The sequence below is a fragment of the Thamnophis sirtalis genome, unplaced genomic scaffold (genome assembly GCF_051295495.1).
Source record: "Thamnophis sirtalis isolate CommonGarterSnake01/CBP01778 unplaced genomic scaffold, rThaSir2_p1.2 scaffold_2, whole genome shotgun sequence".
Lineage (NCBI taxonomy): Eukaryota > Metazoa > Chordata > Lepidosauria > Squamata > Natricidae > Thamnophis > Thamnophis sirtalis.
This window is the reverse complement of record NW_028261382.1, coordinates 95,550,680-95,564,831: the sequence shown is the minus strand read 5'-3', so window position 1 is coordinate 95,564,831 and position 14,152 is coordinate 95,550,680. Positions and strand designations below refer to the sequence as shown.

Here is a 14,152-nt window from a genome sequence, read left to right as displayed (position 1 = left end):
GCAGTGGTTAAATGCAGCACTGCAGGCTACTTCAGCTGACTGCAATTCTGCAGTTCGGCTGTTCAAATCTCACCAGCTCAGGGTTGACTCAGCCTTCCATCCTTCCGAGGTGGGTAAAATGAGGACCCGGATTGTTGTTGGGGGCAATATGCTGACTCTGTAAACCGCTTAGAGAGGGCTGAAAGCCCTATGAAGCGGTATATAAATCCAACTGCTATTGCTATTGTTCTCCCACAAATCTGACTTAATTTTTCCCATCCTGGGCCATTTCCAGGTGTGTGAATTTTAGTTCCCAACATTCTTTACAATGGCCAACCTGGCTGCAGAATTTTGAGAGGTGTGAGGTTCCTCCGATCTGGGGCGGGGCATCCAGAAACCACATCAAGTCCCAACATGGAGATGGGTTGTCATAATTACAAATAATAATAATAACAACAACAACAACAACAACTTAACTGTATCCAAACTATCATGGGAACATAAAGTGGAAAAAGTTATCGAAAATGAGAAGGTGAAGATCTTGTGGGGACTTTCGAATACAGACGGATCATCATTTGGAACACAACACGCCAGATATCACAGTTGTTGAAAACCAAAATGTACAATTTATTGACATTGCGGTACCAGGAGATGCCAAAAGTCGAAGAAAAAGAACTGGGGAAAAATCGCGAAATATCGTGACCTGGTCATCGAAACTACCCGATTATGGACAAAACATGTAACAGTGATACCCATTGTCATTGGGGCACTTGGTACAATGTACATCAACAAGTTGTAGCTTCCTACAATAACACTAGCGGAACTGCAAAAAAACTGCACTACTAGGAACATCATTTTTTTTTTAAAGAAGATACTTGGTTGATACCTGGGACGCTGGCAGCAACCTGTATTGGCACTCGTCAATCGTATTTGTGATGCTTTTTTGAATGTTCAGTTGACTGAGTTTCATGTTTAATAAATAAAGTATATAATCCTCATTATCATCATCATCATCATCGTCATCCATGTTGTCTAAGAACAGATACAATGGAGGCAACTTTACTTTGTGAAGGGGTCAAACCATTCCTTATCTGAGTCCAGTTGCAAAGTCTCCGTTTCTTGTACGAATCTGAGCTCTGTTCCTTTGTAATAGAGATTTCTCTTGGACACCGGCGATGTTGAAATGCAGAGATGTCATAAAGTCAGTCTGAAAACATCCTCCTGAGCTGCCCTTAGAATCCGCAGCATGCAGAGTCTTTTCAAAAGATCCTTTTTCATTGCTGCTTGCAAGTTTAGAATGTCTTGTGTTAGGCCTTTAAAACAGCCACCCGGAGAGTCTGCTCATCTTCTTTTTACAAATACAACTGCTCGGGGGGGAAAAAATAGACTTGTCTGCCTCCGGGGTGGTGGTGGAAGGATTCCAATTCTTCCCAACTTCTAATTTATGAATTTTTTTATAGCCATTCTAGTCCCTGAATGGTGCAATGGCCTGGAGGTTGTGAGTTTGATCCTTCGTAGCGGCAGTTATTTTTCTCTCTGGGCACAATAAGAATATGTCTCCTGCAAACTCCTCATTGGTGACAGGAAGGGCACCTGGTCAGTAAACACTCCGCTTCATTCAGTTGCCCCGACTCCACCCCGATGCAAGAGATTACAGGGTCATTAAAGAGGAGAGGGGAAAAATAGCATTCTAGTCCCTCTGTTCAAGTTCTGATTCAAAGTCTGTTTGAACTCCATGCATGAGAATGGAAATGGTTTTGGAGTTTTTAGTTTCATCAAAGAGTCCTATGAATAAGAAGATTCCAAAGGCAAAGGATTTGGGCTACTACCAGGGGATTATCCTTTGCACCAAGGGATGCTTGCAAATATGAAACAAATCGAAATTATGGAGACATTTGGGATGGATCCACCACACGGTCTATTACAGGGGTGAAATTCAGCCAGTTCTAACAGGTTCTGGAGAACCGGTAGCGGACATTTTGAGTAGTTCGGAGAACCGGCAAATACCACCTCTGGCTGGCCCTGCCCCCATCTATTCTCTGCCTCCTGAGTCCCAGCTGATCGGGAGGGAATGGGGACAGTAGGCACGCTGGTGCGCTTATGCATGCCCCATTTATGGACCTCTTAGGAATGGGGTGAGGTCCACGGTAAACAGTTTAAGGTTGAAGCCGTGAGGGTTAGAAGATGTAACAACGGAGTCGGGTAGAGCATTCCAGGCGTTGACCACTCTGTTGCTGAAGTCGTATTTTCTGCAATCAAGTTTGAAACGGTTTACTTTGAGTTTGAATCTATTATTTGCCCATGTATTAATGCAGTTGAAACAAATAGTCGTTGACAGGTAGGACATTGTAGCAGACAATTTTGTGCACTAAACTTTGGTCAGACCAAAGGCGGCATAGTTCCAGCTTGTCCAGGCCCCAAATTTCAAGCCTGGTGGCCTAAGGTATTCAGTTGTGAGCAGAGGAGTGGAGGACTCTTCTCGTGAAATACCTCTCGACACGCTCAATTGTATTAATGCCCGATATACAGGGTGGATTCCAGGCAGACGAGCTGTATTCGAGAATTGGTCTGGCAAAGGCTTTGTATGCCCTAGTTTGCAGTACAATGTTACCGGAGAAGAAGCTTCGCAAAATTAGGTTAACAACTCTTAATGGCTTTTTGGCAATGCTGGTGCAGTGAACTCTGGGGCTTAGATCCCTGAATGGAATGAGCTGCATATAAAATTTGCATTTTGAATGAGCAGAACTCCCGAGATTTTAGGCATCTAATTCATACTTTTGAAAGGCCGTTGTTAAAAAATAAACGGGAACCAAAGCGCCTTACTCAGCAAGTTACGGCAACCTTTATCAAGCACCTCCTGATGACCTTCTATTCCTGCTCTGTCTTGTAATGATGATTACCAGCACAAGCAATACGTTATTTGTGTTTGTGTGTGTGTTTGTGTGCGCGTCCTTGCACACACACAATAATTAGCTATGTGCAAGACAGAGTGGCAGACACCCACCTCATTAAGAGATAGTCAAAGCCCGCTGTGGCTATTGTGAAATATGAAGTCTCCAAAGTTGCATTATTTGATGTTTAATTAGTGGTAATTCATATGGAAGGAAAAACGAGTCTTAAGCAGGCAATTAACACCCCTTGAGCTGCAGACGTAACTCACCCGTTTTTAATAGAATTAAGTTATGGCAACCGTGGCACGCTTGGGGTATAATTCACCCTGCCTCCACCTAGCTGTTTTCAGAACCCATAGCTGCAGTTTAACTGTGGTCAGTGCCCTGCGATTTAAATAGGAGATTTATATTTCCCATTTTACATTTAGAGAGGACGCTGGCTCGATTCCTGGGGCTGGACGAGTGTTTTGCTGCCTGTGGGGGGAAAGGAGTCTTCACACATTGAAGCTCTACTGAAGGGGAAAAGTAGAAAACCTTTTGTCTGAAATGATGGAGGGGTAATGATGGTGAACTTTTTCCTCATGGAGCACCCAATCCAGAACACACGTGCATTCACGTGTCCCGGAGTGCCGGAAACCAGAAAACCAGTTGGCTGGTGCACGCATGCCTGTTTTTTGGGTTGTGTATAGCCATTTTTGGGTCTTTTTCAGGCCGTTTTTCCAGCCGAAATCAGAAGAGCAGCTGGCCACAGCATGCATGCCCTCACACAGGGCTCTGCATTCCACCTCTGGCATTCGTGCTATAGGTTTGTCATCCCGGATGTAGGGTCTTCTGTTTGAGCAGGGGGGATTGGACTAGAACCGGGATGGCAAACCTATGGCACAGGTGCCACAGGTGGCGCACGGAACCATATTTGCTGGCATGGTAGCCCTCAGCTCCGGCGTGCGCATGCACTGGATTTTCAGCCTTTCGGAGGGCCGGGGGCAGGCCATTTTTGCCCTCCCCAGGCTTCAGGAAAGCCTCCAGAGTGGCCAAGAATATCCAAGGCCAGCTTGGATTCTGTTACCATCTTGAACCTTGGCAACTTTAAAACCTGTGGATTTCCAACTCCCAGAATTCCTCATCCAGCCTTGCTGACCAGGGATTTCTGGGAGTTGAAGATCACAGGTCTTTAAAACTGTCAAGGTTGGACACCTCCAGGCCAATAGCCTTGATGGTCACCTCTGCAAGCATTCACCGGGTCTGATTTGTTTAGTGGACCTGGTGCACTGACAAAATCACACATATAGAGGAAATACGATGATTCAAAGGGGAGGTAAGATGAGCATATAGTGTGCTGATGGCAATGTGTTTTAATATGTCGCATTACAGTTTTGTGATCGCATTTCAGTGTCAGCAATTATAGCTATTAGCTTCTTGTGTACACATCCCGCACAGAAAGAGTGCTTCTAATGCTCTTTGGGACCCTTTCCAAGGTTTTTAAGTGGTATCAGCCCATTGCAGCAATGATTCATTCATGGCAGCAGATTATAATAAAAAAAGTACTTAAATCAGGGCTCTCTTGCAGAGTTAATAGCATAGGGGTTAATGGAATAAACCACCTTCTCCTTCAGATGTCTCACTGAAGGTAAATATGGCAATGATAACGGGAACTGTGGTCCAGAACATCAGACCACCATAGGAAGCCTAAGAGTAACACCTAGTTCTGGTCATCTCTGCTTTAAAATTTTGCAAAAAAACGGGTAGACAACGGGTGAAATGCTAACGGTTTGGACCGATTCACCCGAACCGGTAGTAAAAAATGATACCGGTTCGTGTGAACCAGTAGCTACAATGATCAGCTGTGTGATTTATCGCACGGCACAGCTGATTGTCACACAGCTGATCTTTGGAACTACCGGTTTGCCCAAACCGGTAGCATTTTTTACTAAAGGTTTGGTTCTGATGATCAGCTATGCAACAATCAGTTGTGCCGCGTGATTTAGAAATCACGCGGCACAGCTGATTGTTGCACAGCTGATTGTTGGAACTACCGGTTCATCCAAACCGGTAGCATTTTTTACTACCAGTTTGGTTCTAACAATCAGCTGTGCCGCGTGATTTCTAAATCGTGCGGCACAGCTGATTGTCACATAGGTGATCATCAGAACCAAACCGGTAGTTAAAAATGCTACTGGTTTGGGCGAATCGGTAGTTCCGACAATCAGCTGTGTGACAATTAGCTGTGCCATGCAATAAATCATGCGGCACAGCTGATTGTCACACAGCTGATCATCGGAACTACCAGTTTGTCCAAACCAATAGCATTTTTTTTACTATTGGTTTGGGTGAACCAGTAGTTCTGACGATCAATGCCTGTGGTACGCATGCTCGCACAAAGCGAACCAGTAGCAGACTTCAGAGCACTTCACCTCTGGTAGACAACAAATCAGATTGACCTGGGTTCAGTGGACTTCTGAATAGGAACAACCATGGCCTGGGTGACTGAGAATCTCCATAGACGTGAAGATGATTTTGATGATGTGGTTTTCTTTTAGGCCAATTTCTCCGTCAAGGGGAGATTTTCTGGGAAAGTGCCAACTGCTCCACCAAGTGCCGTTGCCTGGATTTCAACAACGAACTCTTCTGCCAGGAGGTGTCCTGTGGCCCTTACGAAATCTGCGAGGCGAAGGACAAATTTTTCCAGTGTGTGTCGATGGAGAGCAGCACCTGTGTGATCTTTGGAGATCCGCACTACCATACCTTCGACGGCTTCCTTTTCCACTTCCAAGGCTCCTGCTCTTACTTGCTTGCCAGGCAGTGTTGGCCGGGATCCAGCTTGCCCTTCTTTAGCGTGGAAGCCAAGAATGAAAACCGTGGCGGTTCGTCTGTCTCCTGGCTGAAGGACATCTCCATTGAGATCTATTCGCACAAAATTGTCATTCCCAAGGGCAGCTTTGGGAAGATTATGGTGAGATTTGCCCAGTGGTGGGATTCAAATTTTTATACTACTGGTTCTGTGGGCGTGGCTTTGTGGGCGTGGCAGGGGAAGAATACTGCAAAATCCCCATTCCCTACCCACCCCACTAACCTGCTTTCCAGCTGCATTCTCCTGTGCAGGGCAACAAAAGAAGATCAGCTGGGAGGCTGTAGGGGCGTGGCCAGCCTATTTGCCAGTTCTCTGAACTGCTCAAAATTTCTGCTACCGATTCTCCAGAACGTGTCAGAACTGGCTGAATACCACCTCTGGATTCATCCTCACGTTTTGAGAGGATTTATACTCAATTCATCCTCAGGATGAGCTTGTAGGAGCCACTATCAGCTATAGGGGCCACTCTGGAAATAGCAAAGGAGTGGCCCATGGTGCCTCTGTGGGCAAAAACGGAGCTCAGGAGGACAGCACATGGCTCTCCCGAGCTTCATTTTTCACTGACAGAGCTCTTGGGCCACCACAGGTGCCCCTGACATGAGTGACATCGAGCTAGCCATGCCCATCCCACCCTCGCTTCCCCGAGGTCAAATACGGCCCGGCCCTCAATGAAATTGAGTTTGACACCCCTGGCCTAGATGATGCCATGACATCATTCCATTGTCTGGATGTATCTGGAAAGAAAAATTTGAAGGGGGCAAAAACAGTCCTCAATAATAAAAAGTAGGAGAAAGCTAGGTAGAAAGGCTCAGTGGCTGTACTCAGTGGCTCAGTGGCTAAGATGCTGAGCTTGTCAATCAGAAAGGTCGGCAGTTCGAATCCCTAGCGCTGTGTAATGGAGTGAGCTCCCATTACTTGTCCCAGCTTCTGCCAACCTAGCAGTTCAAAAGTACCTAAAAATGCAAGTAGAAAAATAGGAACCGCCTTTGGAGGGAAGGTAACAGCGCTCCATGCACCTTCGGCATTTAGTCATGCCGGCCACATGACCACGGAGACGTCTTTGGACAGCACTGGCTCTTCGGCTTTGAATTGGAGATGAGCAATAGGCTGGCCACCCCCTAGAGTCATGGACTAGCACATATGTATGGGGGAACCTTTACCTTTAGGTAGAAAATAGAAGGTTCTTTTAATTTCAGGGTTGTTTTGATTATTATTGTTATTTTCATCTAATGGCACTAATATGGGAAATGTCACATCACAGAATCAGCCTTATTTTCCGGCTAATGCTGCCCACCATATAGTTTGGCTTTTATCTTCCATAATCTTCCAGGCAGGCAAACCAGGGACATTAGTAAAATTTACGCCTGAAGTAAAATCCAGCATGGTTTGAATGCACATTACTTGCACACCGCATCCTTTCAAGGTTATTATTTTGGATAATAGAAAAGTGTGCTTGCCATCTTCGGTCTGCCAGAAGTCCAGGTTAATCCCCAGAAATAAGCATCTGCTTAGACATATTGCTCAAGCTGTGATGGCTAGCCAGCAATCTCAAGCGGGGAGTAGCTGTAGAGCAACTGATTCCCCCAAAATATTTGCAAGAAAGAACTTTTCAATAATTGGGTGTGACACGATGTGGCACTGGTCTTCAGTCCGATAAGAGGTCATTTGTTTGTGATGGGAAAATACAGCTGCTCTTGGGAAAAACATACTCAATTAGTCTTTGGGGAACTGAGGTCTTGTCTGATTCCTTAGGATCTAGACTGAGTGTTTCAATACTACATACATACATACATACATACATACATACATACATACATACATATTCTTTTTGCAATACCTCAATAAATATTACCTACTTAATTTGTATTGACAGCGGTAATTATAGCAGTAGAAAATTCATATACAACAGCAGTAAATAAACCCATTTTTAATCTTCCCATTTTGAGTGATGATGATGATGATAAATATTAACTTTCTATCTGTGTCACAGATAGATGACTTGGTCATGTCTCTGCCTGTCTTCCTGGAACTGGGAGCCATAAAAATCTATCAGAGTGGCATGTCGACCGCTGTGGAAACCGACTTTGGCCTTTTGGTGACCTATGATGGCGACCATTATGCTGCCATTTCAGTCCCCGGCTCCTACATTAACGCTACCTGCGGCCTGTGCGGGAACTACAACAAGAATCCTGAAGACGACGTTCTGCGGTCTGATGGGAAACTGGCCACTTCTGTCCTGGATCTGGGGGAGAGCTGGCGGGTTTTCCATCCCGAATGGAAGTGCTCCCCGGGCTGCTTAGGCAACTGCAGTCTTTGTGACCTGGCGATGGAGTCTCTCTACTTCGGCCCCGAGTACTGTGGCTTCATCAACAGAACCGGAGGCCCCCTGTGGGAGTGTGGGGCCATCGTCGACCCCACGGCGTTCGTGCACAGCTGCGTGTACGATTTGTGCAGCATCCGCGATAACGGCACCGGAGGGCTTTGCCAAGCCATTCAAGCCTACGCCTTGGTTTGCCAAGCCTTAGGGATCCCGATTGGAGACTGGAGAGGGCAGACGGGATGCGGTAAGTTGCCAAAGCATTTGCCTTTCAGGCAGAGACAGCAAAAATTGCTCCTTGGTGGATTCCAGTCCATCAACTTTTACGTACTTGGTCAACCTGGCGTCAACATTCCAGATAGCGTCCAAAATTAAATTAGAGTCCAAAGCAAAGTATTGCTCAAAGTTCCAATTTATTAAGAGAGCCATGCGGGCACATCTGTGGGAAAACCCAAATCTGAAGCTTCTTCCGTTTTCCCCCCAAGTTAAAGTTCATGATCTTGTCCCCACACCCACAAGTCCACCACATGGTCCAATCTCCCACTGCCACGCTGGCAGCTTCCACCCATCCAATTCCGGTCAGGTGTAGAGGTGCAGAGACAAAAGATGACCTTGGCCTTCTGGAAAGAATGTTGTTATGGCTACATATCATCTAACTCTGTACAACCCCCTCTCCCATTTTCCCACAATAGAAAATGCATAGCAGAACAATAGAAAGTGTGGCAGGCCAAGGATCTAAAAGGAAAAGATGGCTGCAGGCCTGACAGACGGCCTCTCCTCAGAAGAAAAGCGTATCCTGAAAAGAGAATAATGTGGGGGTTAAGATTAGCATAACTAACAACCTCAGAACCTGCTGAATATCACCTATGCTCCAGGGTTGACAGCTGCCTAGGGCTTGGTGTTTTTTCAGAGGGACTCATATCCAAATAGGAATGACGCACAATCCTGTGTAGCTTTTTTCAAGGTCAGCCAAAGTTGACTCGGCACTAACTGCCAAGCTGGAGACTCAATAAGCCCATCGTTCTAAGCCAGCAACTGCTGTATCGATTAAATCAGCTGTTCTGTTTGCCTTTTTCAGCAACCGCTGTAAGCTGCCCGGAGTTCAGCCACTACTCCATCTGTACTAGTAGCTGCCCAGCCACCTGCTCGGATTTGACGGCCCCTTTGAACTGCAACTCTCCTTGCACCGAAGGCTGTGAGTGCGCCGAAGGCTACGTGCTCAGCACCGCCGCCTGTGTCCCTGTTCGAGAGTGCGGTTGCGATGTGGATGGCCGCTACCATGCCGTGGGGGAATCCTTCTGGGCTTCCGTGGACTGCACCGTGCAGTGCTGGTGCGAAGAAGAAGGAGATGTCCACTGTTTCAACGCCACTTGTCAAGAAGAAGAAGTGTGCACGGTGGAGAATGGCTACCAAGGGTGTTACCCCAAGCGGGAGACTTTGTGTTTGGTCTCTCAGGATCAAGTCCTGCACACTTTTGACGGAGTTGGCTTTGTTTATCCCTCGGACAATTCTTACACCTTGGTAAAAACATGCCCGGACAGGCCCACTTACCTGGAAGTGGACATCAGCAAAAAGAAACCAGACTCAAGTCCTGACTGGCTTCGTACCCTGATGATCCAAGTTTCCAATCAAGACGTTAAGATTGGGGGCGTAGACAACTCTGAAATCAAGGTAGGGATGTTCTGCTGGGTGACAGACTGAAAGGGAGGGGGGCTTAGGTCATTGCTCTCAATTGCAGGAAACCACTTAATAGCAGAGTCTTTGGACAAGTGTTCATGCGCCACTTTTATTCAGAGTTGTTGTTGTTAGTTGCAAGGATGAGAAGTGGAATATTTTCAAAGGGAACAAAAAGTCCAGTTCACTTTGGGAAAAGCATCTTTGGGACAACCGTGACCTGGATGACTGAGAACCTCTATGGACACCTAGCCAGGTGTGTCCCTAGTCCCTCCCTTCGCACACCATCTAAGCATCTTCCATTTTAAAATAAGAATGTTGTGGCCCGCCAGTGGCCAGTGGAGCTGGCAGCAGATTTGGAGAGTGAGGAGGTTGGGGAGGAACATGGGCCAGTCCTGGAGTCTGGGGAAGGCTCGGACGAGGGCTCTGTGTTGGAGGCAGGGAGGTGGCCAGAGCCGTCTGACAGTTATCATCTGCCTTTGGAGCTAGACACCAGTGAGGCAGATGAATAGCTGGAGCCTGTTCCCAGTGTGCGCATGCGCAGAGTTGCCAGACAAAGGAAGCAGCTAAAGAACGGGGTTCGACTTGGGAATAAGGCTACAGGTGGACGGTGAATGGCCCCTCCCATAGGGAATAAAAGAGGAGCCAAAGGGGAGTGGAGTTTGCAGGAGACAACTAGTTTGCTTCATTGGTTCGTGACTCTCTGAGACTCCTTGCCAAGTTTTGCAGAGATCGGCCTGGCAGCTCTCCCAGTCAGATAAGGTCTGTGACTAAATCCTCCCTTCCTTGAAAGACTTTTCTGGATGTGAAGGAGCAAATTAATGAGAAGGGGTTTTGTCTGGACAAGGAGTTTGCTTCAGGCTCTTGGGAAGCCTCGGTCAGAACAAAGAAACCTATGGAAGACACCAAGCCAGAATAGTCCCAGTGATGAGGGAGCAAACCCTGTTACACATCTGCAACCCTCTGTGGGTTGGAGAACCAAAACTGATCAACTGCTAGTCAAATTATTTTCTTAACCAGGAAGGGAGAGGCAAATCACTGAAGCTAAACAGATACTGTAAGGACATGCAGAGTTATCCTTTTCCCCCCAGATGAGGAAGTCTGGAGTCTTGTTGGTGTAAACGAGCAGATAGGAGGGAGGTGACTATCAAATGAACTCAGAAGATGAAGCGCTAGTGGGGGGGAATCAAATTCCGGGAGAGAATTATGCAGGGAGGATGATTCATGATCAAATGAAGTGTTTTGTTGCACTTCAGTTTGTCTGCTACCCCTGTTTCTTTAACCCCAGCGAAAATTCCTGGTGGTTCTTTTTAAAAAAAAAAAATCTGCAGAGGCAAAAGCTTTACATATGTTCAGATGTCTCATTAGCCGCATCTGGTGCTGACATTTTCATCCCACCAGACATTTTTGCCTGTCAATTTTTATGCTCGTCCTGGAAGATACGGGAAGAGTTTAGAGGCATGATCAAACAACCTCCTTTTGGCTCTGCCCTGGCTGACCATTGAAATAATTGCTTGCGTCTTCAAGTCAAAAGATGTCTTCGCTTCTTGGCTTTCCCCAAATGTGAGATTCTTTGACAAGAGACAGAACGTTTTTTTACAGATGTCCAGCTTTGATGCTCCCCCGCTCCCCACCCAAAGGGCTAAGCCTAAAATGTCTGATAGTTGCAGGAGTACAATTAAAGAACTTTTCAAAGGATGAAAATAGTTCTGCTCTGGTTTGACAGAGAATTGGGGTTATGGGCTTTAGAGAGGGATGAGTTTTGATTTGGTTCCCCAGTCTGGAGTCTTCCAAATGGCTGTGGGCTAAAAATCTTTGGTAGGGGAGGGGCAGTCTCGGTGCATCCAGAATATTTCAAATTGAGAAACCAGGTTGCCCTGACAAAAAACACATAATCTTTCCCCTGGTATAGCCGACAAAGGGAGGAGAGCCTGTGGCTTAGAGGTTAATACATCTACCTAATATGCAAGTAACCTGAGTTCGAATACCAGAAGGCTCAGTGGTGAAATTCAATTTTTTTTACTACCGGTTCTGTGGGCGTGGCTTGGTGGGCGTGGTGTGCCTTGGTGGGCATGGGAAGGATGCTGCAGAATCTCCATTCCCATTCCACTCTAGGGGAAGGATACTGCAAAATCTCCATTCCCACCCCACTCTGGGGCCAGCCAGAGGTGGCATTTGCCGGTTTTCCGAACTACTCAAAATTTCCGCTACTGGTTCTCTGAACTACTCAAAATTTTTGCTACCGGTTCTCTGAACTGCTCAATTTTTCCGCTACCGGTTCTCTGAACTACTCAAAATTTTTGCTACCGGTTCTCCAAACTACTCAAAATTTTTGCTACCGGTTCTCTGAACTACTCAAATTTTCCGCTACCTGTTCTCCAGAACCTGTCAGAACCTGCTGGATTTCACCCCTGGTATGGCTAGCTCAGGAGTGTCAAACTCAATTTCATTGAGGGCCGCATCAGGGTTGTATTTGAACTCGGGGGCTGGAGTAGGCATGGCCAGGGTAGGCCTGACCCGTTTAATGTCACTCGTGTTAGGGGCACTTCATTCGGCCCTCCTGAGCTCCGTTTTCGCTGGCAGAGGCACTTCGAGCCAGGCCAGATCTAAACACCCTGTTGGCCAGATCCAACCCCCAAGCCTTGAGTTTGACACCCCTGGGCTAGCTGATGAGAGCTAAATAGCTTGAAATAGATCTGTACTAGTCTCCCTTCATTTCTTTGTCAGTAAAACATAAATTCAACAAAAGAATAGTTTGTCACGAAAGCAACTGCCTGTGAAGGTTCTTAGATTGGGGCTGAAAACGGAAGCAGTGGGCCCCGTCCCATAATTGGGTAGACCAGGTTGCCCTGACAAAACAACAAATTGAGAAACATTAGCTTGGGCTGTAATAAAGAAAGAATTAAACTCTTCTCGTAGCCCGGAGCCATCTCATTGATGAGAGCCTCTATTTACATAGCCAACAAAATAGTGCCAGACCTGATGGGATCAATAACTGTTAGACTTGATGGCAGAGGATTCTCTCTGAAGGCCATCTGTTGGGAGCTTAGTAGGCTTCCTTGTACAGTTGGTTGGCCATTATTATGCCTACAGACTTTCGGATTAGTCAGGCCAGGGGTCCAATCCAGCAGGGGGCAATTTATGTTCTTATGACCTGCAAATTGCATTCATGCAATTACAGTACGGGAAGATTAAGTTTGATCTCTCTTAAGAGATGAAGAGCTTCTTGTGATGCACAGCATGGGAGCTTGGTGGGTAAGATCCATAATAAATTGTAATTAAGTTGACAGAATGGAAGAACAGTTGAAATCCTGATTTTGTGTGATTTCCAAACATGAAGAACTATAGCCACGTTCAGGCCGCAAACATACCATACGGCTTCACTGCAGACTTTCACCATCACCATGAGAAAAGTGATGGAGTTGGATTGATCTCTGCTTTCTGTGTGTTTTGGATAACCAACCATGTGGATAATGGTCCCATCGTGCAGAATTTCTGATATAATATGATACTGGTTAAATGGGGGTAAATATATGTGATTGTCCCACTGGAATCTAGATGGCTATTCTTATCACCAACTGAGTCAACATCAATTTAGAGTTCGCCTAACATTGATGGGCATGCTTTTCTTTTTGGAAAAAAAAATGTTACCACATGCAATTTGTTTATTATAAATTCACGATTGCCCACTGCTCCTCTTGCAACCTTTATCTAGTCAATAACAGTAGCGTAGATTAGGCTCAAGAGGGACACGGTGGCTCGGTGGCTAAGAAGCTGAGCTTGTCGATCAGAAAGGTGAGCAGTTCGGCAGTTTGAATCCCTAGCGCCGCGTGTGACCCGACAAATGCGTGCATGACAAAACCACGGCACAAAAACCACGACATCATCAATGCGCCCACAGCAGGGCGCCGACAACAGCACGCCGACAGAAGCGCAATTTAAGTTAAGGTAAAGGTTAGGTTCAGGGTTAGGGTTAGGTTTAGGGTTAGGTTCAGGGTTAGGGTTAGGGTTAGGTTTAGAGCACGCTTCTGTCGGCGCGCTGTTGTCGGCACGCTTCTGCGCTCATTCGTCAGTGCAGTTAGGGTTTTCTCGCTGCAGTTTCGTCGGGCGCACTTTTGTCCGGCGCGCTTGTCGGTGAACCTAGCGCCGCATAATGGAGTGAGCTCCCGTTACTTGTCCCAGCTTCTGCCAACCTTGAAGTTCAAAAGCACATAAAAAATGCAAGTAGAAAAATAGGAACCACCTTTGGAGGGAAGGTAACAGCGTTTGGTTCTTCTTCGGCATTTAGTCATGCCGGCCACATGGCCACGGAGACATTTTCGGACAGCGCTGGCTCTTCAGCTTTGAAATAGAGATGAGCACCTCCCCCTAGAGTCGGGAATGACTAGCACACATGTGCGGGAGGGAAGCTTTACCTTTTAGATTACTTGATTCCTTGGGAAA

General features: G+C 46.5%; 1 protein-coding gene across 1 annotated transcript in view; it reads left to right on the top strand.

Annotated features, from left to right (window-relative positions):
* Window positions 1–14,152, top strand: part of TECTA (tectorin alpha) — an 84,863-nt gene that overhangs the window by 50,191 nt on the left and 20,520 nt on the right. Inside the window, exons 14-16 of the mRNA XM_087706414.1 lie at window positions 5,408–5,820; window positions 7,709–8,282; window positions 9,114–9,706. Coding sequence (XP_087562540.1) covers window positions 5,408–5,820; window positions 7,709–8,282; window positions 9,114–9,706 — 1,580 coding nt within the window. The remainder of the gene's footprint in view (window positions 1–5,407; window positions 5,821–7,708; window positions 8,283–9,113; window positions 9,707–14,152) is intronic.